Source organism: Petaurus breviceps, unplaced genomic scaffold, assembly GCF_028583685.1.
Source record: "Petaurus breviceps papuanus isolate PSGF00001 unplaced genomic scaffold, PetGlider_PUasm1.0 111, whole genome shotgun sequence".
In the NCBI taxonomy this organism is placed as follows: Eukaryota; Metazoa; Chordata; class Mammalia; order Diprotodontia; family Petauridae; genus Petaurus; species Petaurus breviceps.
Window position 1 is genome coordinate 217192 of NW_027185600.1, and position 24201 is coordinate 241392.

General features: G+C 38.4%; 1 protein-coding gene across 1 annotated transcript; it reads right to left on the reverse strand.

Annotated features, from left to right (window-relative positions):
* Positions 1-432: 432 nt before the first annotated feature.
* On the reverse strand, positions 433-1407 carry LOC138157027 (olfactory receptor-like protein OLF3). Its single transcript, XM_069082449.1, has one exon. It carries the CDS (start codon positions 1366-1368, stop codon positions 433-435), a length of 936 nt encoding a protein of 311 aa, XP_068938550.1. The 5' UTR covers positions 1369-1407.
* Positions 1408-24201: the final 22794 nt, after the last annotated feature.

Here is a 24201-nt window from a genome sequence, read left to right on the forward strand (position 1 = left end):
TGTGATTGATCTTCCTCAAGTCTGCTTTCCAACTGGAGTTCACAACATGTGCTGTATCACAAATATCTGGGCTTTGCTCAGTCTCCCCATAAAGGAGGGCCACTGGTGAAATGCAGCCCAGATATTTTAAGCCATATGCAAATTGGTGTGCCACTATATGAAAATGTCCCATCTCCCATAATAGTGAGGTGCATGAAAACAGGGACTATGTTGGATTCATTTTTTTTGTATTTTCCTTAGTGTTGGGGTTCTCTGTACATTGGAGGCATACACAATTGTTGAGTTGAAGAATAAACTACAAGCTCTGATCACCATTGCCCATGTCTTCAGCTATCTGAGGAGAAAGGAAATGATTGCTACTGCTTCACTTAGCTTCCCTTCTTGTGATTGGTGCAAAGTTAATTCTTGGGAATGGAGTAAACATTGGGATCTTCATTTTTCATCAGATATTCTTCCCAGAGCTTTCCTCAAAGCATTCATTACCTCCTTGTTCCTCAGGCTGTAGATCATAGGGTTCAGCATAGGGGCCACTACAGTATAGAATAAAGCAATCATCTTCTCAAGTTCAGCTGTGGAAGTGGTACGCGGCCACATGTAGGTAAAGATGGTGGCCCCAAAGCAAAGGGAGACCACAGTGAGATGGGAGGCACAGGTCCCAAAGGCTTTGCGACGTCCCTGAGTGGAACGGATATGCAGAATGGCTTTAACAATCTGGGCATAGGAGAACAGAACCAAGGAACATGGTAACATGATGACCACAAAACCTGAGAAGGTCACCATGATCTTGTTGAAAGAAATGTCCACACAGGTCAAACGCAGCACTGCTAATGTCTCACAGACAAAGTGATTGATAACATTCTTACACAGGGGAAGTCGAAAGGTAATAATTGTCTCCATGAGTGAGTTCAGGAAACCAGCAACCCAACAAGCAGCAGCCAAAGCCATGCACAGCCCTCCATGCATGATGACTGTGTAGTGTAGGGGATAGCACACGGCCACATAGCGGTCATATGCCATTGCTCCCAGGAGGAAGAACTCAGTCCCAGCCAATCCCAAAGATATATACAACTGAAATACACAGCTATGGAATGGGATGGACTTCCTTGAGGACAGGAAGTGGATGAGCATTTGTGGGACAGTACTGTTCATGTAGCAGATATCCACAACGGAGAGGATGCTAAGGAAGAAGTACATGGGATTGTGGAGTCGGGTATCTAGCCTGATCAAGTGGATGATGAGGAAGTTTCCCAACATAGTCACCAAGTACATGGCCAGGAAAAGAGCAAAGAGGTAGATCTGAAACTCTTGGTCATTAGACAGTCCTAAAAGAATGAACTCACTTACCCATGTCTTGTTGTACTTGGCCATGCAATGTTGTTGTGTGCAATGGAAGGAGGAGACTGAGTGGAAAGGCTCAGCATCTAGAAAAAAAGAGAATTTCCTGATAAGTTATTAACATTTCTATTCAATTGCTTCCCTTTAGAAATAGGAGGGAAATATTTTTTTTTCAAAATTTTATTTTAGACTCAAATGCCAAAACACTAATAGAGAATAGAGAAAAGAAACAAAAACATATCATAAATTTAAATATTGGAACTTAAATGCAAAGTTAGAAAGGGAAATGAAAGGGAAAGGTTTAAGTCTTTTGCCTTTAAAAAAAAACCCACAAATGCTAGTAGTATTGAACTGATTAACAAAATCTTATAACTCTAACCTTATAAGACCAATAATGTAGTATTACTCCCATTTTACAAAAGTGTAATGGCAAGAACAGAAGTCATTCACACCTTGTTTCAGCTATTGAATTAACACCTTGTTTTAGTTCAAGTTTCTTTTGAGCCTTGTATCAAGTCTTTTAAGAAACAGAATGTGTGAACCCCACAACTTGTGAACTCCTGCAACAGGAAGGGGAGGATCTGGTGACCATATATAAGGAGAATTTCCATGCTAGAGAGAGCAAAACTGAGAAGAGGACTCTTGAGGTGGCAGAGTCAAGAAGGAGAAAGCTTGTGGTATACAGGCACTCTGTCTGCTCTGTCTGTGTTGATGTTTGTATGCAATACTTTGTACAGAAATCCTGGGACGTTACCGGAAGCCCTGAAAGAGGATTTTCTGGTTGTCTGTTTACAGAAATCCTGGAGGAGGGTTTTGGAGGTTCTGGGACTTTACTGATAATTTGTGCTGAGTTCTTGGACCTTGTTTGTGGTTCTGTGTTGATTTCAATGTTGATGATTTGTGTTGAGTTATTAACCTTGTTGGTGGGTCTGATTTGATTTCACAGGCAGATAGTGAATTGATGATGGTGCCAGCAATGTTTATGAATATTTTTGTGGCTCTGTCAAGCTTTGTCTTCCCAGAAACAGGAACTGTGAAGGACTTGAGGTGGACTGGACACTGTAAACATCAATATGGAATGGGAACTGGACAAAGAACTGAACAAGGAGCTGGACAGGACCTGAGAGCTGCCTGCCTTTGAATCCAGGTGACAGTTAGAGCTTGGACCATGGAAGAGGGCAAAGTTTAGAATATCAAGCAGAACAATTCTACCTAACTCAGGAGTAAGTAGGAGTTATCAGAGATATTTTTAACAGATGAATGATGTAACTAGATGTTTTCATATTCTAAAAAAAGATAATTTCAGCATTTCTATGAAGGAAAGCAGGGGAGGAGAATACAACATTGGAATGACTATAAGGTACTTAATTTTTCTATATTAACCCCTGAATTAGTCCAAATGGATGATAATTAGGACTTGTGACAATGGGAATAAAGAAGAGGAGAGAAATGGAATTAGCCTACCTGGTAGCTGATTAGATATAAAGCAAAGAAGAGGGAACCATATTCTTGGAGATAAAAGGGAAATGAGTAAAGTCAGTAATCACAGTATTTTCCTGAAGCATGGTTAAAAAGGGAGACTTGTATTGCCATATGATTAAACCCAACCTCTTTCCTGACTGAATAGAAAAGCTAGAAAACTGTTAATTCAATTCAATAAGTTTATTAAGTACCCTCCATATGTTAATACTGTGCTAGATTATAGAGAACTTTCAGAAGTCCACCAGCTTTGCTAATGAAATGTTTCCCTCCCCTATATAATTACATGAAAGGTTACAGGGCAGAGAAGCAGGAGGATGTATTATGAAAGATGATTTGGGGTCCCTTGAGGTGTATTCCCTGCCTGCAAGTTTACAGGGCAGATAAGCAAGAGGCCCTGTAATCTTTTTTTGTTTATGCCTCTGGATATGGTCCTAGAATCATACCCTAATAAATAACTAACCTTAAACAAGGGTAAATAATAAACAAGATTAAGTGAAGGTCTTTCTACATTGTCTGCATTCCTTTGAGGGAGGATCTTTCTACATTGTCTGCATTCTTTTGGGGTGTCTACATTCTCTTCGGGGGGTATAAAAAACTCTGTGAGCTCCTTGCATCTTTGGCTCTATATGAAATGGTCCTGTAATAAACAGACTATTGATTACACCCCCGTCTCGTTATTCTCACTGTTGCTAGCCCACCAACTGAGCTGGCCATAGTACTAGATGCTGAGGACATAAGTATGAAAAGCAAAGTAAATCCTTTCTCTAAGCAGCTTACAATCCACTTGAAGTATAAGACATATTCAGAAACATGGATGATAAAAGGAGATAAATACGGGCAATAGAGATGGGAATAAAGTGTAATAAGGAAACTGAGAAAGGAAACATCACTTTGAGCTTAAAGAATCAAAGAAGGTTTTGTAGAGAAGATGGTTAGGTGCTGAAGCAGCATAAAGATTTTAACAGACACAAGTGTGAAGAAATGGGATTCTAGTCATAGAGAGTAACCTGGACAAATGCATGGAGGTGGGATAGTACTGGATAAAGTCAGGAAAAACTAATAGTTCAGGTTATAGGGGTCATAAAAAAACATAATAAAAATACATTAAAATATGGTTAGAAAAGTAGGTTAGAACCAGATTATTGAGGATCTTAAGTGTTAAGACTGTATGACTACTTTGGCATATGTTTACACCTATGCAAGTATAATCCATCACATACACACATATAGATATAGATAGATAGATAGATAGATAGATAGATAGATAGATAGATAGATAGATAGACAGACAGACAGACAGACATGCAAATATCTTTATATTTGGAAGCTTGTCTGAGGCTCTGTCCACAAGATGCTAGGATTCAGGAACCTTGAAGGATTTAACTACCTGGCCTGCTGGCTAATATAAGCTTACTTAGCATCTGAAATTTCAGAATCTTTACCTGACTCTGACCTTAAGGTTAAAGCAGGATGTGGAAATGAGAGAGAGACCAAATAATCCATCATAAGCAAGATGGTGTGAGGAGATTATTATGTAGAAGATGTCATGCTAAACTAAAGGAGGAAAGGGTGGATCACCTTTTGAGACGATTTGCTGAGAATCAGAACAGTGGAAGTGTGGCAGACATATGCATTGTTGACCCAGAGTAAGTCAAGAGCAGGGGACATCTTTTCTCCCCCAAAGCTTTTCCAGTTTAATATTATCTTTCCCATTAGAATGTAAGCTTCTTAAGCAAGGGCTGTCCTTTCCTTTCTTTTTTTCTCCAATATTTATAGCATAAGTTTTCTTTCTTTCTTCCTTTCTTTCTCTCTCTCTTTCTTTTCCTTCCTTCCTTCTTTCCTTCTCTGCTTTCTTTCCATCTTTCTTCTCCGCCCTAGGGAAAACTTATGCCTTCGCTTCCTACTCTCAATTGTTGTTCTAGCTCTTATAAGAAAGCACTTTGAAATTCAAAAAGATTGTTCTTTTGTCTTTTAAATGCTCATTTTAATTTTTATGCTTTTAACACCTGAAAAAAATGATGGTGATTTAAAACCTGAACTGTTCATTATATGTACATATTATTCAGATCAGTAGATAACATCAGAGAGAAGACAAATTTCCCTTCCTGGAGAAAGATTTCATGCCTAGCTGAGCATGGCTGGAATGCTTGGAGGAAGAAAAACAAGAGATGGATGTGCTGCTCAGAGATGAGAAACTATTCAACAGAAACCAGACTGGGGGCAAAGCCATTAGAGGAAAGTAGAAAGATCATAGGAAATCTTGCATTCCTGGTAAAGAATCTGAGAGCAAGATATTCTTAATTTTTGTTTGTTTTTGTTTTATTTTGTTTTGTTTTGTTTTTTAAGCAAGGTAATATAGATCTAGAAGCAAACAAGTAGAGTGGCTGCTGTATTTACTTTTCTTCCTCTGGAAGGTAGAATACATACCCATTCCCACATTAATTGGAGGTTGATGCTTTTGATCAGATGAAGTGATGACTATAAAATGTTTTGTGATCCACAAATTTGTAGATAAATAATAGCCATACCCATTAACATAATATGTCCTGCTTTTAGAAAATATAATATAAAAATGATAAATTTGTATAATGTATATATTGAGGGATAATTATTTTCACTTCTAGAGATTCCTTTCTTTAGAATAGAATTTAAGGTAGATATTCTTTAAAAATAATTTTCTTGGGGCAGCTAGGTGATGCAGTAAATAGAGAGCACTGGCCCTGAAGTCAAGAAGACTTGAATTCAAATCCAGAGGACTTGAGTTCAAATCTGACCTCGGACACTTGATGCTTAATTAGTTATGTGACCTTGGGCAAGTCACTTAATCCCAATTACCTTGCCTTCCCCTCTCAAAAAAAAGTAATTTTCTTATTTTCTTATGTTATTTACTCCATTCAAATCCTCCATGATGTTATGTTTTCCACTTCTATTCTTTTGCATGAGCCAGCCCTTGTTCGGAGAACAGATTTTTCTCTCATTTAGTTTAAGTACACCCTACTACACAAGGCTTATCCCAGCTGCTGGTGCCCACTCCTAAAATTTATAAAATATTTTTTTTGTATTTACTTATCTGTGTGCATGTTTCTTCTGTTAGAGCAAAAGAGATCTTACATACTGAGTAGAGAAGATAACATGCATAGGAGGGTTTGACTACAAAGTAGATTGAAGGTGCAGTGGCCCTAATGGTTCAGCTAGTGTGAGGGGCAAGGCACAGGTGTCCTTGAGAGACTTTGGCAGGTCAGATAACAATGCCTGAGAGGCTGTTAAGGTCAATGGCAGGCCAGATGATAAGGCCTAGTGGACCTTAAGTCCCATTTGAAGTACAGATTTTAAGTCCCAATGACCCTCCATTGCACTAGAAGTTTTGTAGTTGGTGATTTCCTGTCTATCCCAGTGGTGTAAATATTCACATTTATCCTCCCTAGGGGAAAGGGTGGGAACTGTTTTTCAATTTTCAGAAAGATGAGGCAAATGGACCGGAAGCCTAGAGTACAGTGGAGACTTTAGGTTCCCTGTTTTGCACAAGAAAGGTGATTAGGAAGTGGGTGAAAAGATGGGAAGCATTCAGCCAGGAAAGTAAAAAGAGAAAGAGAATACAAGGACTATTTAATTTAATTTCTGTTTTTATATAACACCTAACACCTAGCACAATGTCTGTAGGCACATAATGAATGCTTGTTGAATAAATGAAAATAGATGTGCACATTTACACACCTATTCACACATTTACTTGTTCAGATGTGCACTTCTAACCTAGATGCAGTTATCTGTATGTGCATGAAAACCATATATGTCTTTAATATCCCCTCATATATGTACATACATGTGCCCATGCATATATCATTATATGAACCACAACTCACTCTCACACACACAGATAATGTGAACATGCAGATTGAAAGGCATGTGTGTACACATATAAACATGCATATGTTTATATGTGTAAAGTATGCTGAATAAATGTATGGGTTGACAAGTGATACAAAGAGAATATTTCTATTGTACTTCATCATTTTGTAGGTGGGATATCAATTTCTTTAAAGTGACAGGAACCCTGATCTTCATGTCTCACCTAGAACCTGGATAAACAATTGAGAACTTTCAATGGCTTCATCCTTCAGGATAGACCCCGATGGTAATGTGTAGGGGAAAAAAGTATATGTATGTGTGTGTATATGTATGTGTACACACACATACACATACATACACACATGTATATTTATGTTCAGATACTCTGTTGGGAAAGCAAACCTTTACCCCCATGCTAAAAAAGGAAATTAAATAAATTCTTTCAAGTTGACTCTTTAAAGGGATGTGAACATTTCCATATTTGTATTCTGCCTGTATCTAAGCTAGTATTGCCTATATCACAAGGTTTCTTCCCGGTAGTTTATTACCCGTATGGAAGAGGAAGCTGTTTCCCATAATCTGACTCCAGGTCCAGTAGTCTATCTACTGTGTGACCTAGCCACCCAGCTTGTAAGTAGCAGAATTCAAATTTGAACCTAGTTTATTTGAGGTTGGTATGGCTCCATTTACTCATTGAAACAGTTCTGTGTCATCTCTACTGTTTGTTCCATGGTCTTTACTTTTAGGGCTATGTTTCCCACAAATGATCCCAGTGCCACCAATTAGCTCTGAGGTGTATACCCAGCATAGAGAGTAAAGGAGTTAGGAGTAGCTGGCTAGGGAGGATTGCTTTTCATTAGATACCTTAACTAAGTTGAAATTTGAGAGCCACCACTGGAAACTGTTCTTTTGCCTCATTCTGTCCCTTATGAACTGGACATAACTTTATTTGTAACTCTTTCTATATTTTCTTAGATAGTGTAAAGAACGTTGCAAAAGCACAAATTTGGGCTTGATCAGGGGTGGAAGGGAGTATGTACTATGAGACCTATCACAAAGTAGAATGTGTACTGCCACAGGAGGGACATACTTCCTGCCGAAGGCTTCCAAGCAAAGACTGGTTGAGCATTTGTGGTTATGTTACAAAGAGGATTCTTATTTAACAGTAGTTAGAAAAAATTAGCTGTTCAGTACAATCAGGAAAACTATTTTTAAGATAAGCACAACATTGTAGAAAATAAACAATTTAGAAAGACTTAAGAATATTCTTGTGTAATGATCAACCCAGAGAACTGAAGAATACAACCTGATTCCTGACAGAATGATAATCTTGAGACCCAGAATGAATTCTACAGTTTTGGACTTGGCCAGTATGAATTTTCTTTGATTGATTACGTTCATTTTTTAGAAGTTTTATTTTTCTTTTAGGAGAAGGGAAACAAGTGCTTACTAATTGAAAAAATAATAATAAAAATAATCTGGGAGTTGGGGCAAGAGTAGATTGGGTTAGGTGGACTTCAAGATTCCTTCCAACTCTAAGGTGGACACCAAAATAAGCATTATGTGCTTTTGTTTTCATAGAGTATTAATGTGCTTCCCAAGACAAAAAGAGCTACTTGCCAATGTCTCTCTCCCTGAAAAAAACAAAAACAAAACAGAAAGAAATATATTGCTTTCTCAAGGAGGGATCATAAACCATAGTGATAATAGGGTTCATAAATTTAAAGTTGGAAGAGAATTTAAGGGTCATATAATCCAACCCCCTTTAGATGGCCTCCAAGGTAACTTCCATCTTTCTATCTACGATCCTATGACAAGACTTGCTCAAGGTCACAAAGGTAGAACGATTACTGCAGTGAGCACTGAAGGCATTGGGGTTCTTTGCTCCCTCGATGCAAAGAATGGCAGAGATCATTTTTCAGGACCAGAAGGTCCCTTTGTGGGAGTCCCCCTGGAAGCCCCAGTTTTAGGAAGAATCCAGAGATCACAAGCACACTCTGTCCCAGGTTTATACTGCATGAAGCAGTAGGTTCAGTCATTGAGCTGTGACTCTAGTTGAGTCCTCTGAGGGCAGAACCCACCCTGCATATTTCTCCGTGGTTTTCTCTCCTACTTGGCCAACGTAGACTTTAGGAAGTCCTACAGCACCTCCATTCTGTTAGATTTGGTCACCATAATGTTCCACTTACCCCTCCAGTTACCAGACTCAAAAATCATTTTTGCCTTGGCCTTAAGAACACAAGAGGAGAAAAATGACAGAAAACTTAGTTTCACAATAAGCAGTAGTAAGCACTGAGGACAACAATCAATAAGTCTATGAAACAATTAACTCACCTCTAGGGCAAGAGTCAATCCTTTGCTCTGGAAGGAAGCCCAGGGTTTGAAAGTAGAATAAGCAACTTTCCTTGACCTCAGGGATAAAATCTCAAGTGACCAATTATTTTTTGCTTGTTAAGTTCCTGTTATTTTTTCCCTCCCTACCTAGGTGGTCACTTATTCTTACTCAAAGACGTCATCTTCATTTCAACTTTCTGAATTTGGGATTGGCTTTCCCCATCTCAGGAATACTTTAAGGTAGTCTCCCATGTCACTTCCTCAAGGGGATTCCCTTGAAGTTTCAATAAATATTTTCACCTGTTTTGCAAAGGCAGGCAAACATACAAATCAATTTGAGTAAATATTTATTAATCACCTAATGCATATAGAGCATTAGTCTATGTACTGGCAAGAATAAAAAATTTAGACAAACCACAGCCCATGCCTCTTCATTCCTCTCTTCCTTTCTCTTTCTCTTCCTTTCTTCCTTCTTTCCTTCCTTCCTTTCTTTTTCTTTATTTTCTTTTTTTCTTTCTTAATTTCCTTCCTTCCTTTCTTTCTTAGTTTGTCTTCCTTTCTTTTCTTCCCCTCCTCCAGCTTGACCTTTGCCCAATAAGTATATGATTCAAAAGTCTTCCAGTGTTGAACCTCTTTAGGAGCCTCCTTCTATGGTCCTTTTTTTCTAAGAAATGCTATTTTACTTCCTCTATCCCCCTATTCCTATCCTTGTCTTGTTCCTTATGAATACTATTCTTTCATTTATGGGCTATAACCTCATGTATTCTTTTTCTTTTTATCTCTTTTCGTTCCTCAGGAGAGTTAAAACTCCACAGCTAGAAGCTCGGAGCTTCTGTTCCTACCTCTATCTTACGTTTATGTCAATGCATTTGTAGATTTCTCCCCTTCCACATTGCTTGTTTTTATTTGGTGGGGGCTTCTTCTTTAGTATCTCACTCCTAGACACATCAGTTCATGAAGGAAGCAGTAAAATGTGGTAGAGGTCCTCAGCCACCAGAAATCATGAGGCCCAGACCAACCTTTGCCCTTACCTCTCCTAAGGCTACTTTAGCTTTCACATGTTTTGGCAGAATGAATGTTGTCTCTTCTACTCAGAATGAGTGTGAGTGGAGGGGAAGGGGTAATAGTACAGAGGTTCAGTCTAAGTTAGTACCATGTTACAATCAGGCAGGTAGTACATTAAGTAGACCTTAACACATAAGGCGGTAAGGTTTCTTGTACTAGTTGTGATTTATTTGTGATCTGAACTGGATATGGGAAGATGAATGGGGATACCATGTATTTCAGTTTTCTAATGTTCTTCCAGAAAGTTTTTACCCAAAGTAAAGTTGTTGTTTTTTCCCTTTATATCTTATTGATTTTGCTTTAATAGCTATAGACATCACCACTATCTCCTTCTTTTAAGGTCAATAGGTTGATAGCATTATTATACTGACAACTTGCTAATCACATGATCTGTGCGTTATGTGAATAAGAAAAATCCAGCAGGCATGAAGAAAGGCAGAAATTATGGAGATTAAAAAAATAAAGAGAAAAAGAGAATGGAAGGGGACAAATTACAAGTCATTATTACTTGACTTTGATTATGAGGAAACTTCAAGAAGAAACCATTTAAGAGATAGTTAATGAATTTTAAGAAAAGAAAGCTTTTAGAAAAGAAAGTGATTACAAAAAAGCCAACACAGTTTCATCAAGGAGAGGTTGTGTCCCATTAATATTATTTTTGTTTTTAATGAACTTAATAAATTAATTAGAAGAATGCTACAGATATTGTTATCACCTCCCTGATGCAATGGTCCTCTCCAAGAACAGAGGACAAACAACAACAAAGTTAAACAAAGGGGAACATCTCTGTTGTGGCCTTTAGTGAATAAACCTTCCAGTTGAAGTGCCATGATCCTTTGAGCTTGGAAACATTTACTAGTTCAGTATAGTTACCAAGACAAAGTTTGAAAGAATGACATTCAAGGTCCTCAAGAGCGGTGGAAAAAGAAATAAGCATTTATCCAATGCTTACAATGTGACAATTACAGTGCTAAGCACTTTACAAACATTGCCTCATTTAATCTTCATTATAACCCCACAATGTAAGGGCTAATCATTGTTTTTGTTATTATTATCCCCATTTTACAGATGAGGAAGCTGAAGCAAATGGAAGTTAAGATGCCCAGGGTCACACACCTAAGTAAATTTCTGGGGCTACATTTGAACTCAGGCCTTCCTGACCCTAGAACCAGCTCTCTATCTACTTTGCTACATTTTTAGCTTTATCCTCAATGAATCCTCAGCTGTATAATGGGGCTAAAAAGAGTACCTACTCAATAAAGTTGTTAAGGATTAAAGGAGATAAAATTTTAGAAGTGCCTTGCAAGCTATTAATCTAAAAGCTCAGTAAATTAATTTCCTTTTACCACTCTAATATGGCAGGGTCTCTAGTCCCTTCCCAGTGCTAGACCAGCTATACCTCAGTAATGTCCATTTTACTGTAAAATGCAATGTGTAGAACTGAACACAATACTCTAAAAGTAGTCTGACCATAGGCATCATCCAGTAGGGATATCATCTCCTTTATTTTAGAGATAATGTTTTTCTTTAATTCATATATAAATATCGAATAGCAAAAGACCAACAATAGATCCCTGGAGTCCTCCACTAGAGGCCTCCCTCCAGGGGCTCTTTGGTCCTGTCATTCTACCACTTCCAAATCCATCCCCCTCTACTATCATCTGGCCCACATCTCTTCATCTTGTCAATAAGGATAAAATAAGTGATTTTATGAAATACTTTGTTAAAATTTTCCTCTGGGGATAGCTAGGTGGCACAGTGAATAGAGTACCAGCCCTAGAGTCAGGAGGAACTGAGTTTCAATCTGACCTCAGACACTTAACACTTACTAGCTATGTGACCTTGGGCAAGTCACTCAACCCCAATTGCCCTCTGAAAAGAAAAAAAAATCCATTTGTACCTATAGCACTCCCCTGTTTTACTATGCTATTTAACCTGCCAAGAGAGAACATGTAGTTGAATGGGCATGGCCTATTCTTGCTAGAGCTAGCTAGCTTTTAAAGATCTTTGCTTCCTCTCCTAAATGTTTATAAACCATCTATTTGATATCACATTCTAAAATTTTGTGAGATACCAAAAACTCAATAGCCCCTGGTTTGCAGGCTCTAACATTCTTAAATTTATTAGAGTAGTGAGGGTGCTTTCTCTTCTCCCATTCCATGACACTTCTGCCCTTCTTACCCACACCTTTCAAAGAACCTCAGTTGGCCATTAGGCAATCACATCTGTTAGTTTCTTCCTTTCTTGAAGACAGAGTTTCCATGGGCCTGCTTATTTTGACTTATTGAGGACAGCTAGATGTTTTCTTACCATCTCCTCACTTATCTTTCATACTAACTCCCTGTGAACCCTTTTAGTTTGATCCTTACTAGTCCTAAGTATTTTTGCTCAGTAGAGAAAATAAGAAAAATTAAGAGTTCAGTAGGTCTTCCTTCTGTTTACCCTCTCTGATCTGTCCTCTTTCACAATCAAATACCTAGAAAAAGCTGGTTTTTTCTTTCTTTCCTTTTTCCTCCCCACCTCTTTTCTTTCTCTCCCCTCCCTTTCCATCACTTCTCAAAACTCTGCAATTTACTTCTGAATTTATCAGCCCAAATTGTTCTCTGAAAAGTTACCAAAGATCTCATAATTGCCAAACCTGGTGGTCTTTCCCCCACCTCACCTACTTGAAGCATTTAACAGTGTTAACCACCTTTTCCTCCTGAATGCTCTCTTCCATATACATGTATGTTGTGTCTTCCTACCCCAGACTATAAAATCCCTGAGAGCTGAGATTATTTCACTTGTCTTTGTATCCTGAGGGCTTTAGACAGTGTCTAGCATGAAGTAGCTACTTAAGCAGTGATATTCGTATTGATTGTTTCATTGTGATGCCTTCACTCATTCATTCATTCCACAAACATTTTTTAAATAGTGACTATCTGTCAAACTCTTTGTTTGATCTGGGAATATGTAATAGTAATGAAGTTTGAAGTTCCTTTTGTATTGCTAAGCTGAGAGCTGCTTAGCACCTAATTCAAATTAAGCCTCTGTTAAAGAAACAGAAGGTATGAACTCCTGTTTCTTACATAACAGGAAGGGGCTAAAAAGGGAAAAGCCCCAGAGAGGGAGAGACAGATCTTCTTGGAGCTGAAGAGGAAAGTCCCCCTAGGCTGGAAAGAATGATTTTAATTTGGAGAACCTGGATGAAGTTATTTTGATTCTGGGTACCAGCTGAAACTTCTGCTGAGTCCCAGGGCCAGCTGGAGCTGCTGAGGATTTCTGAGGGCCAGCCAGAGCTGCTACAGACTGAGGAAGCATGACTGTGAGGCTAGTACTTTGTAAGAACCTGTTTGTGGCTTTGTTGAGCCTTGACTTCCTGGGAACAGAGACTGTGAAGAATTTAAGGTGGACTGGACACTGTGAGCTTCAGCATGGAACAGGAAGTGCTTGGAGAGCTGGACAAGGACCTGGGAACTGTCTGCCAGGTGACAGTTTGGTGAATCCAGGTAAGATCTGGGACCATGGAAGGGGATCCAGAGAATCTGAGAGACCACTCCAAATCAAGCTGAAAGAAGACTTTACTTGGATTCTGTGTACTAGCTGAGAAACTATAATTTACTAGTGACCTAGGGGTGGAGGGTTTGTGTGTTTTCTGATGGTTGAATAGTGAATGATGATTAAAAAATGACTGATTTGTAACTTAGTGTGCCCCATGAGTGGATGTAGCAGCAAGTACCCCAGAGTCCCCAGGGTGGCTGCCAGCACAGGGTCTTGGATCTGCTTTGATAAAGGAAAGCAACTCAAAATGGGTTAATAAGCTAACTTTAATCAGTCAAATATGTATCGTTCACCTAGTTCAGGGGAAAAAGGTCAGCACCCCTAACTTCAAAGTATACAGACAGAATTATCAAGACAAAAACAGATCAAGTAGACAGATTTCCAAACTGTCCAACCATTACATCCATACCAAACAACATCTGGGTTTCAAAACCAGGGGGCTCTGGACAATGGCTTCCCAGAATCCAGATCAAATCACAGAACACTTCTCAAAGTGAGCCCCAAAACAAAGCTACACATCAGGGCATATATATATATATATATATATATATAAGCCAGGCTTCTCCTGGCTCAGAGAATGTAACAACCTTATTGACTCACTGGCCAATCAAGAAGTATCTACTGAAAAACAAGCCTCCCACCCCAGGCTCCAGGTGCACTTTAGCCTAGGGGCAGGGAAGATCTTCAAATTTACATTCCTATTACAGTGGAGAACTTTGACTATTGTATTTTGGGACCCTTAAGGAGGCAAGCAATCTTCCTTAAGGAAGATTGAATGATTGAGTTACTAAATGATTATTCTTTGTTCAAAATTTTGTGACCACTGTGCTGAAAATTATATGGCCATTTTAGTGATAAGCTATTATGAATGATGTATTTTGATTTGTTGTAATAAGTTGTAATATGGTGAATGCTGTAACTTGATTTTCTGTGAATGTTTTGGTCTGATTTGTTTTTGAATAAATAGGGTGTTCACTATACTGTGTAATCAGAACCTTTAAAGATGCTCATAGCAGACATCCTCTGGAAAGTTGCTCATGTGTGGCTTTATAGAATACAGTGACAAATAGATAACAGTCTCTGTCCTGGAGGACTTTATATTCTACAGGGGAAAGCAACATGTATAAAGAAAATCAAATACAAAACAAAATCTGTATAATCTAGGGCAAGGGTGGGGAACCTGTGGTCACAGAATAAATTCATTTTGTGAAGTCTGGATTCAGTCAAAGGGCTGCATTTAAGGACCTAGAAGATCACATGTGGTCTGGAGACCACAGGTTTCCTGCCCCTGACTAGGGGAAGGGCAGTAATAGCTAGGTAGATAGGGAGAATCAGGATGGAAATACAATATCAGCTGGAGTTTAATCTGAGCTTTGGGGAGAAGCTCAGGATACTTTGAGGCAGTGGTGAGGAGGGAGCACATTTCAGGCCTTCAGAGAGTCACAAAGAAGATGTAATGCAACTTATAGGAACCATGAAGTGCATCATTTTGACTGGAGCATAAAATGTGTGTGAGAGAATCAGGTTCAATAAGACTGGAAAGGCCTAGTAAAGTCAGATGGGGAAGGGCATTACATTCAAAGTGAGGAGTTTGTATTTTATACTAAAAGCAAGAAGGACCAGAACACCTCGACTGAGGAAGTGGCTATATGGTGACCAAGTCAACTCACACACTGAAAGTATTCATTTGATGGCTGTTTGAAGGCTAGATTGAAGAGGGGAGAGACTAGATACAAAGGGATGATTTAGGAGACTGTTCGATATTCCAGGCTAGAAATCATGATGGTGTGAAGGTGGTGGCTGTGTAAGTGGAATGAAAAGGATACCTATCAGGTGTATTGAGGATATCTAAGATAATGGCTGCAACCTGGCAACTGGCTGGATACAAATAGTGAGACACATGCACACATACACACAAGAGAGAGACAGAAACAGACAGAGAGATGGGGGGGAGAAAGGTGGGGGGGAAGCAGAGAGAGGGGGGGAGAAGGGAGAGAGGGAGAGGGAGAGGGAGAAGAGAGAAATACAAAATCATTCTTATCCTTTTTTTAAAATCTTTTTTTTTGCAGTCTCTGCCAAGCCCATATACTCCATCAGTGTGAGGCAATGGGGTGTATTCACTGCCAGGCTTTGCCCCATACTGTTCTCCAGTGGCCACTGCTTGATGACACTGCTTTTATCCTGTAATTACTCTTCATCATTGCCAAGCACAGCTCCTCTAGGGATTAAGTTACCAGACTGTTTCAGCTTCAAATTTCTTCCTTCAGCTGGATTCCTCAACCGAGGGGCTGATTCTTTTCATAAAAGTAAGAGACTGTGCCATCTATCTTTTTAGTTTAAAGCCAAGAGTTTAGATACAGCTCTTTTAGAAAAGTGGCATAAAAAAAAGCAATTTGACAGAAACTAGTGTTGGGTGGCTAGGTCGCGCAGTGAGTAGAGCGCCAGCCCTTGAGTCAGGAGGACCTGAGTTCGGATCTGGCCTCAGACACTTAACACACACACACACACACACACACACACACACACACACACAAACTATCCATGTGACCTTGGGCAAGGTACTTAACCCCAATTGCCCTCCAAAAAGCAAAAACAAAGAAAAGTGGTGCAGAGAATAGGGTATTGGACTTGTAGAGGGGAACACTCATCTTCATGAATTCAAATACAACCTGAGACATTTCCTACCTTTCTCATGCTAAGCAAGTCATTTCTCCTCTGACTCAGTTTCCTTATATATAAAGTAAGGATAATAATTATAATGCCTACCTCACAGGGTTGTTGTGAAACAGTATTTGTTAATTGCTCCACAAATCTTCAAGTGCTATATAAATGCCAGTTACTTGTTATTGTTGCTGCTGCTGATCTTGCTTTCTCTCTATGTTCCCAGCAACTTTATACTAACAAACTCTTCATTTACTCTGGAGGAATGTTATAGTCAAATTACGGCAATGTGGTGGATATTTGAGAGTTGCCAAATTCCTATCTGATACTCATTGGTTTTCATATTAGATTGACTCTAGGAAATAAAGCCCTCACCTTGTTCTTTTATCTCTTTATCCTCTCTCAGCTACAAGGAGAGCTTTGGCTGGGAGCTGGTCTGGGGTCCCCCAAGATAACACTGGCAAGATGAACTTGTGGGTGAAGAAGTTTTCCCAGAAAGTAAAGAGGAATCTGTTCCTTTCTTCCAGGCCTGAGGCTGGCCTGTCTAGAAAGAGGTTGTTGCTGCTCTGGTCTTCTGTAAAGCCATGCATGAGCAGCTTTCCAGAGGACTGCTGCTGTGAATAGCTCTCAAGGTTTTGATTACATAATAAAGTGAGCTCTCTATTCAATAACAAATCAGAGCAAAACATTCATGGAAAATCAAAATACACCATTCACAATGTTACAACTTATCACAGAAAATCAAAATACAGCATTCACAATGTCACAACTCAACAACTTATTACAAAAATGACCACATAGATTTCACCAAAGTGGTCACATAGTTTTAAACAAAGTACATTCATTTAGTCAATCACAAAGTACAAAAGTCAAAGTTCTCCACCCCTAGGTCAAAGTAAATCATAAACTTCTCAGTAAGTACATGGTATCCAAGTAAAGTCTTCTTTCAACTTGACTCTAGGCTGGCTCTCAGAAATCCTCAGCAGCTCCAGCTGGCCCTCGGAAGTCCTCAGCACCATAAGCTCTGTTCTCAAAATCAAAATCACTTTATCCAGCCTCCATGTGTCTTGCTCCAAGAAATTCTGTCTCAGTGCTCAATTCTCATTCCTCTTCTCAGTTCTTCTCAATTCTCAGTTTGGTCTTCAGTCCAGCAGTAGCTGCCCTGCCTCCATGATACTTATCCCAAGAAGTTCTGTCTGTCCAGATTGTGTTCTTCTTTATATATGGTATAGCTCCTCCCTGCTCTGCTCCTTCATGCTACATCAGCAATTTCCTCCCAAGGTGTTTACTACTTCTGTGTTAATTAAATAGCTTAAACAAGGTGTTAACTTGAACAAGTTTCTAAGTACCTGCTTACTAGCCAATACAAAGGGTCATGGAAGATCTTCAGATTCTATTAACATTACATCTCCTTACCTGAGTAGCAAGATAATACCATGAAATAATGTCCTGCCAAAGAACTAAGGAAAGTCAAAAAGGTATGTTGGGAGTGGGAAAGAGGCAATGTCTGTGGGGTTCTACCCATGGTCTTTTCACCTTTCACTAGGTTTAATAGGGGCCTTCATGATATAGCACACAATGATACCAAATCATATCTTTATGAATTTGGGGTTTAAACATTCCATTAGACTCCAAACTCTTTTGTTATCTTAGAACTTTAATGTAAACAATCAAAACCAAACAAAAACATAAAAACAAACATAAAACCAATAGAAGACCTTCAGAACTGTTTCCCTAAATGGTATGACTTTCAGCTTGGCTTTTAGAGATCTTGTCTGGGCTTTATTTTACTTTAATCAGTTTCAAGGGTCTAACAAAAGTCTCAAGATGATATACACATTTGTCATTAGAGTCAGCAGAGGTTCCAAGAAGGATTTCCCGATCTGCCTTGTTCTAGGTGGTTCATCCTCAAACTCTCCTAATTTCTACCTTTTCTTTATTTTTCCTCTATCCACTCTGTACCCCAAATATTTAATCTCAGATAATTCCAATGGTCACTTAAAACCTATTATAGGCACATCAAATGATGAGTGACACTTAAGACCTTGTCTAAATTTTTCAGATCTAAATTTCCAAAGAAGAAATTACAAAGCATCCAAGCCCATTCAGTGGCAGTATTTGCTTATATTTGAAAGGAAAGACAAGAATATTTTTATTCTTAAGTCAAAAACTATGAAATTTATTATCTTCCTATGGTTATCAGAGCTTTTTGAGGTTTGGTATCTTCATCAGGTGACCAAAATGACCTTGGTATGGAATAGGTATCTGATCTATAAATGGCATTTTTTTATGTGTGTCTAATATAGATGTTCCACCAGATTTCAGCACTAACACAGAGAAGCTCATGGATTTATAGAATTCTGGCTTAAGTATCACTAAATCCAGTGACTCTTCACCTCTCTCCTAATGTTCTCCAGAATTTTCCTATCTTTTTGAAAAGTATAGTTTCTGTAAAGGAATTGGACATAGTTATCAATGGTATGTATTCCCAACCTTTCTTTTTTAGGATTGTTTTTATATTAGTGTTTTTCATTTTTTATCTTTGTATATCTAGCATCTAACATAGTGATCACATGGAAAAGTTTAACAAATATAGAAGAAATTATGAGCTCAATGATCTTAGACAAACATGGAAAGATTTGCAGGAAACAATGAAGCATAAAATGAGTAGAAGCAAGAGAACTCTGTACAGTAACAGCAATATTGTTTTAAGAATGACATTAAGTGAACATCATTTTGACTATTATAAATATCCAATTTAACAATAAAGGACATATGAAGAAAGATACTAGCTGCATGCAAAGAAAGAACAGATAAATAGAAATTTGTATAGAATAATTTTACACATATACTGATTTGTGTCTAGGGCTGGAGGAGGGAAGGAAAAAAGGAAAAAAAGAAACTTACATAATAAGTTTATCATATATTTGAAAGGAATAACAAGTTGTACATAACAGATTCACAGTTTCATGTGCAATCACATTTTTTATTAAACTATTATGGAAATGATTTTTATCACAAACTAAAAATAAATGTGGAAAATATATCTTCATTTGAATTAGTTGAATATTGAAAATTATTAGTTTTAGCAGAAATATGATCTTTGCTTATTAGGAAAGTCATGGAAGAAATTTTATACTCTGCATATTAGGCACAGACCTGGCAGAAACTATTTTTTATTATTTTTGATTATTTTAATGTATGCTAATTTAATTTTCCCTGAAATAGACAGACTCACATGTGTAGATAGCTATAAATATAAACTCTCATTATTGGATACCTATAAATGTCTAATAAAATAATGTTGATAGAATCTGCAGTCACAAAAGTGACATTTCTTATTAGCCTTACTCATAGATCTTTGTACAACTTAATTGACTTTCTTTTTTTCTAATCCTTCTCCAACTTGTCTTTGTCTTCCTCTTTTTTAATTAATTAATTTATTTTTAGTTTTCAACATTCATTTCCACAAGATTTTGAATTCCAAATTTTCTTTTCATATCCTCCACCCTAAGACAGTATGCATTCTGATTACTCCTTTTCCCAGTCTGCCCTCACTTCTATCATGCCCCCACTTATTCCCTTTCCCCTTACTTTCTTATAGGGCAAGATAAATTTCTATTCCCCATTGCCTGTTTATCTTATTTCCAAGTTGCATGTAAAAGTAATTTTTAACATTTGTGTTTTTGTATTTGTTTTTAAAACTTTTGAGTTCCAAATTCTCTGCCTTCTTCCCTCCCCACCCACCCTCATTTAGAAGGTAAGCAATTCAATATAGGTTATACATATGTAGTTATGCAAAACATTTCCATAATGGTCATGTTGTGAAAGACTAACTATAATTCCCTCCATCCTATCCCACCCCCCCATTTATTCTATTTTCTCCTTTGACCCTGTCCCTTTTCAAAAGTGTGTGCTTCTGACTATCCCCTACCCCAATATGCCCTCCCTCCTACCATCCCCTCCTCTTATCCTCTTCTCCCTTACTTTCCTGTAGGGTAAGATACCCAATTTAGCGTGTATGTTATTCCCTCCTTAAGTCAAATCTCATGAGGGTAACGTTCAGTCTTTCCCTCTCAACTTCCCCCTCTTCCCCTCCATTGTGAAACCTTTTTCTTGCCTCTTTCATGTGAGATAATTTACTCCATTCTGTCTCCCTTTCTCCTCCAAATATTTTCCTTTATCATCCCTTAATTTTATTTTTAGATATCATCCCTTCATATTCAACTCACCCTGTGCCATCTGTCTGTCTATCCATCTATCATCTATCTATCTATCTGTCTGTCTGTCTGTCTATCTACATTTCCTCCAACTACTGTAATACTGAAAAAGGTCTCATGACTTACAAGTATCTTCTTTCCATGTAGGAATATAAACACTGCAACTTTAATAAATCCCTTATAATTCTTCTTTCCTATTTACTTTTTCATGCTTCTCTTGATTCTTGTATTTGAAAGTCAAATTTTCTATTCAGCTTTGGTCTTTTCATCAAGAATGCTTGAAAGTCCTCTATTTCATTGAAAAGCCATTTTCCCCCTGAAGTATTATACTCAGTTTTGCTGGATAGGTGATTCTTGGTTTTAATCCTAGCTCCTCTAAACCCCAGAATATCATATTCCCAAACCCTTCAATCCCTTCACACAGAAGCTGCTAGATTTTGTATTATCCTGATTGTATTTCCACAGTATTCAAATTGTTTCTTTCTGGCTGCTTGCAATATATTCTCCTTGACCTGGGAACTCTGGGATTTGGCTACAATATTCCCAGGAATTTTCTTTTGGGGATCTCTTTCAAGAGGTGATTGGTGAATTCTTTCAATTTCTATTTTACCCTCTGGTTCTAGAATATCCAGGCAGTTTTCCTTGATTATTTCTTGAAAGATGATATCTAGGCTCTTTTTTATCATGGCTTTTAGGTTGTCCAATAATTTTAAAATTATCTCTCCTGGATGTATTTTCCAAGTTAGTGATTTTTCCAATGAGGTATTTCACACTGCCTTCTATATTTTCATTTGTTAGTATCTGTTTTATAGTATCTTGATTTCTTATAGAGTCATCAGCTTCCTTTTGCTCCAATCTAATTTTTAAGGAATTATTTTCTTTGGTGAGCTTTTGGACCTCCTTTTTCATTTGGCCAATCTTGCTTTTTAAAGCATTCTTCTCCTCATTGGCTTTTTGAACCTCTTTTGCCATTTAGGTTAGTGTATTTTTAAGGAGTTTATTTCTTCAGTATTTGGTGGGGGGGGGTCTCCTTTAGGAAACTGTTGCCTCATTTTCCACACTTTTCTAGCATCACTCTCATTTATTTTCCCAATTTTTCCTCTACTTGTCTTACTTGATTTTCAAAATCCTTTTTGAGCCTTTCCATGTCCTGTAACAAATTCATATTTTTATTGGAGGTTCTTGATGTAGGAACTTGGACTTTGTTGTCTTCTTCTGGTTGTTAGCACAGTAAGATTCTATAGTCTGAGTTTGTTTATGCTGTTTGCTCATCTTCTCAGCCAAATACATGACTTTTTAACTCTTTGTCAAGGTAAGACTCTGCTTCTAGTGTGTGGGGGGTGTACTGTCCTAGGCTTCAGGGGTTTTGTATCAGCCACTTGATCCCCTACTATCTGTGGGCTCAGAGCTCCAGAAGCAGCTGCTGCTGCCACTGCTACCACCTCTGCCATGCCAGGCCTGGGTCTGAACCATGATCCTCTTTCACCCAGGCAGGTCCCACAGAGTTTTCCCACTGACCTTCTATGCCATCTTTGACATTTGTGGGTTGAGAAGCCTGGAATCTGTCACAGCTGGCAATCCCTGCTTTAGCCCTGTCTGTGTCAACATAACTCATGCTGGACTATTCTCTGCTCCCAACCTGGTGCAACAGACCCTCCCTATAGGTCTTCCAGGCTGTCTTGGGCTGGAAACATGTTTCATTCTGTCATTTTATTGGTTCTACTTCTCTAGTATTTGTTTAGAGTCATTTTTACAGGTATTTGGAGGGGTTTGGGGGAGAGCTCAAGCAAGTCTCTGCTTTTACTCCACCATCTTGTCTTCCTCTTCTTTTGTGATTACTGTCCATTTATGTAAATTGCCTAAATCTCACTAGTTTTCTATTAGAAATATGAAGGTGAGAAGCAACTAGAAAAACTAAAAGGGGGTTGTTACTATATACAATGTTCTCTTGGTTCTTCTCATTTTATACTCTTCATTGTTTCATGCAAGCTTTCCCTGTTTGTCTAAGATCACTGAGCTCATCATTTCTTCTCTATTTATTAAATAATTCCTTATGATGCACTATATTAGCTGCTAGGTATGGAAAGTTAGAAACTGTTTTTGGTTTGTGGACTTTCTTATCACCCTGTCAAGAGTTCATATACCCATTATATTATAAAAAGGACTCTGACTAGTACTTATTAATGTTAAAGCTCTCACCCTCTTGTAATACTCAGGTTCCTTAAATGAAAACACAAAAAAACAAATTTATAATCTTTATTAATTCTGAAAAGTGGTTTTCTTTGAATCTCTCTCTTCCTACCATGGTGAACTTCACCACCTGGATAAAACTTATGCATCTTCTTTCCTTCTATAGAAGCAAATATAAAACCTACAGAGGCAGTACCCTCCTGACCCTAATCTCAGTCCAACATTAGCAACTCTGGTTCTCAATGGCATACAACAAATATTTATTAAGATGGCACCTAGAAGAAGTAAAAGTTTCAAGATTCTCAAGTAGCCACATGTTTTTGGTTTTATTTTTACAATTTAGAAGGGTCACACCTCAGAGTGGCTCTATAAGTCTAAAACAGTTGTAAAAATCCCAAGGTGGGGGTGGGTAGTAGTGGTTGCCATAGGGGTTGGTTACTTGACTGCTTAGTAAACCCAAGCACCTTCCCAGAGTCTTTGTAGCCTCTTTCAGAGATATCATAGCCTTTCCAGAGACCGTATGTGCTCTCCAGTTGTCACATAATTCTTTTTCTATTCACATTATCTCTAAATCCTCTGTGTAATTAAAAGCCCTATCACCTTCAAGTTGTCATTCCAGGTTCTAGCAGAAGAAGTAGCAGTTACATCAGGGCTACAGCAATGATTTTAACACTTTGGCAATCCTCATTGTAGGTCAAGAAGCATTGTCCTCTCCAATCACTGACTTAGTGTTTCTTGTCTCACTGATCAGCACTTCCTTCTCCCCTCTTCCCTTCCCTCATCCCCTGGAGGGCCAAAAGAAGGCCGTGGGGTATAATTCAAAACCTTTACCTTATGAGAAACCTCTGAGAGACTGCCCTCCTCCTGATTCTTTGGAGGATGGTAAAATTTTTTCATCCCTCCTTTGATGCCATAACAAAAGCACCCCATCAACAATGCTACCCCTTGACTCTCTAAGCCTTCCCTGGCAAAGAGTTGTACCATGATCACTAAGGGTTTTACTGACAGCAGTGTGAAAAAAACCAATTGATATTGCATTGGAGTAAACAGTGGGCTATAATGGGTCTGCCCTTATTCAGTAAACATTCCAGTGCCCAACCCACTCTTCTGTCAGTGGACTGCTCCTGCTGCTGGGAGCTGATTAGCAGGGTGCTACAACAGAGGTACTATCTGCCCAATGATGTCAGCTGCTCCTGGAGTCCATTTCTTTGCATATTACCCTAAGCCAGAGACCCTGAGTCTTAAGTCTCTGTCTAAAGTCTATAAAGCTAACACTTTTGCCCACTGCTTCTCTGTCAAGGTCTGCCACAGCCCCTCATATCTGGGGCCTGAGCTCTAATGCCCAATGCTGGGGTCATTACTCTTCCCTGCTCTGTCAGGGAATATAACACATAAAGCATCTGTCAAAACTGGTGCCACAAGTGACTCAGGTCTAATCAGAATTGATGCTCAACATACAATGTTTATAGTAACAGCAGGTCTGAATACCATAGGCCAGGTTTAGGCAAGAGCATTCAAGGCAGAC

Bases quoted from the DNA above. Each gene is read 5' to 3' on its own strand.
- LOC138157027 (XM_069082449.1), bottom strand. From the start codon at position 1,368: ATGGCCAAGTACAACAAGACATGGGTAAGTGAGTTCATTCTTTTAGGA.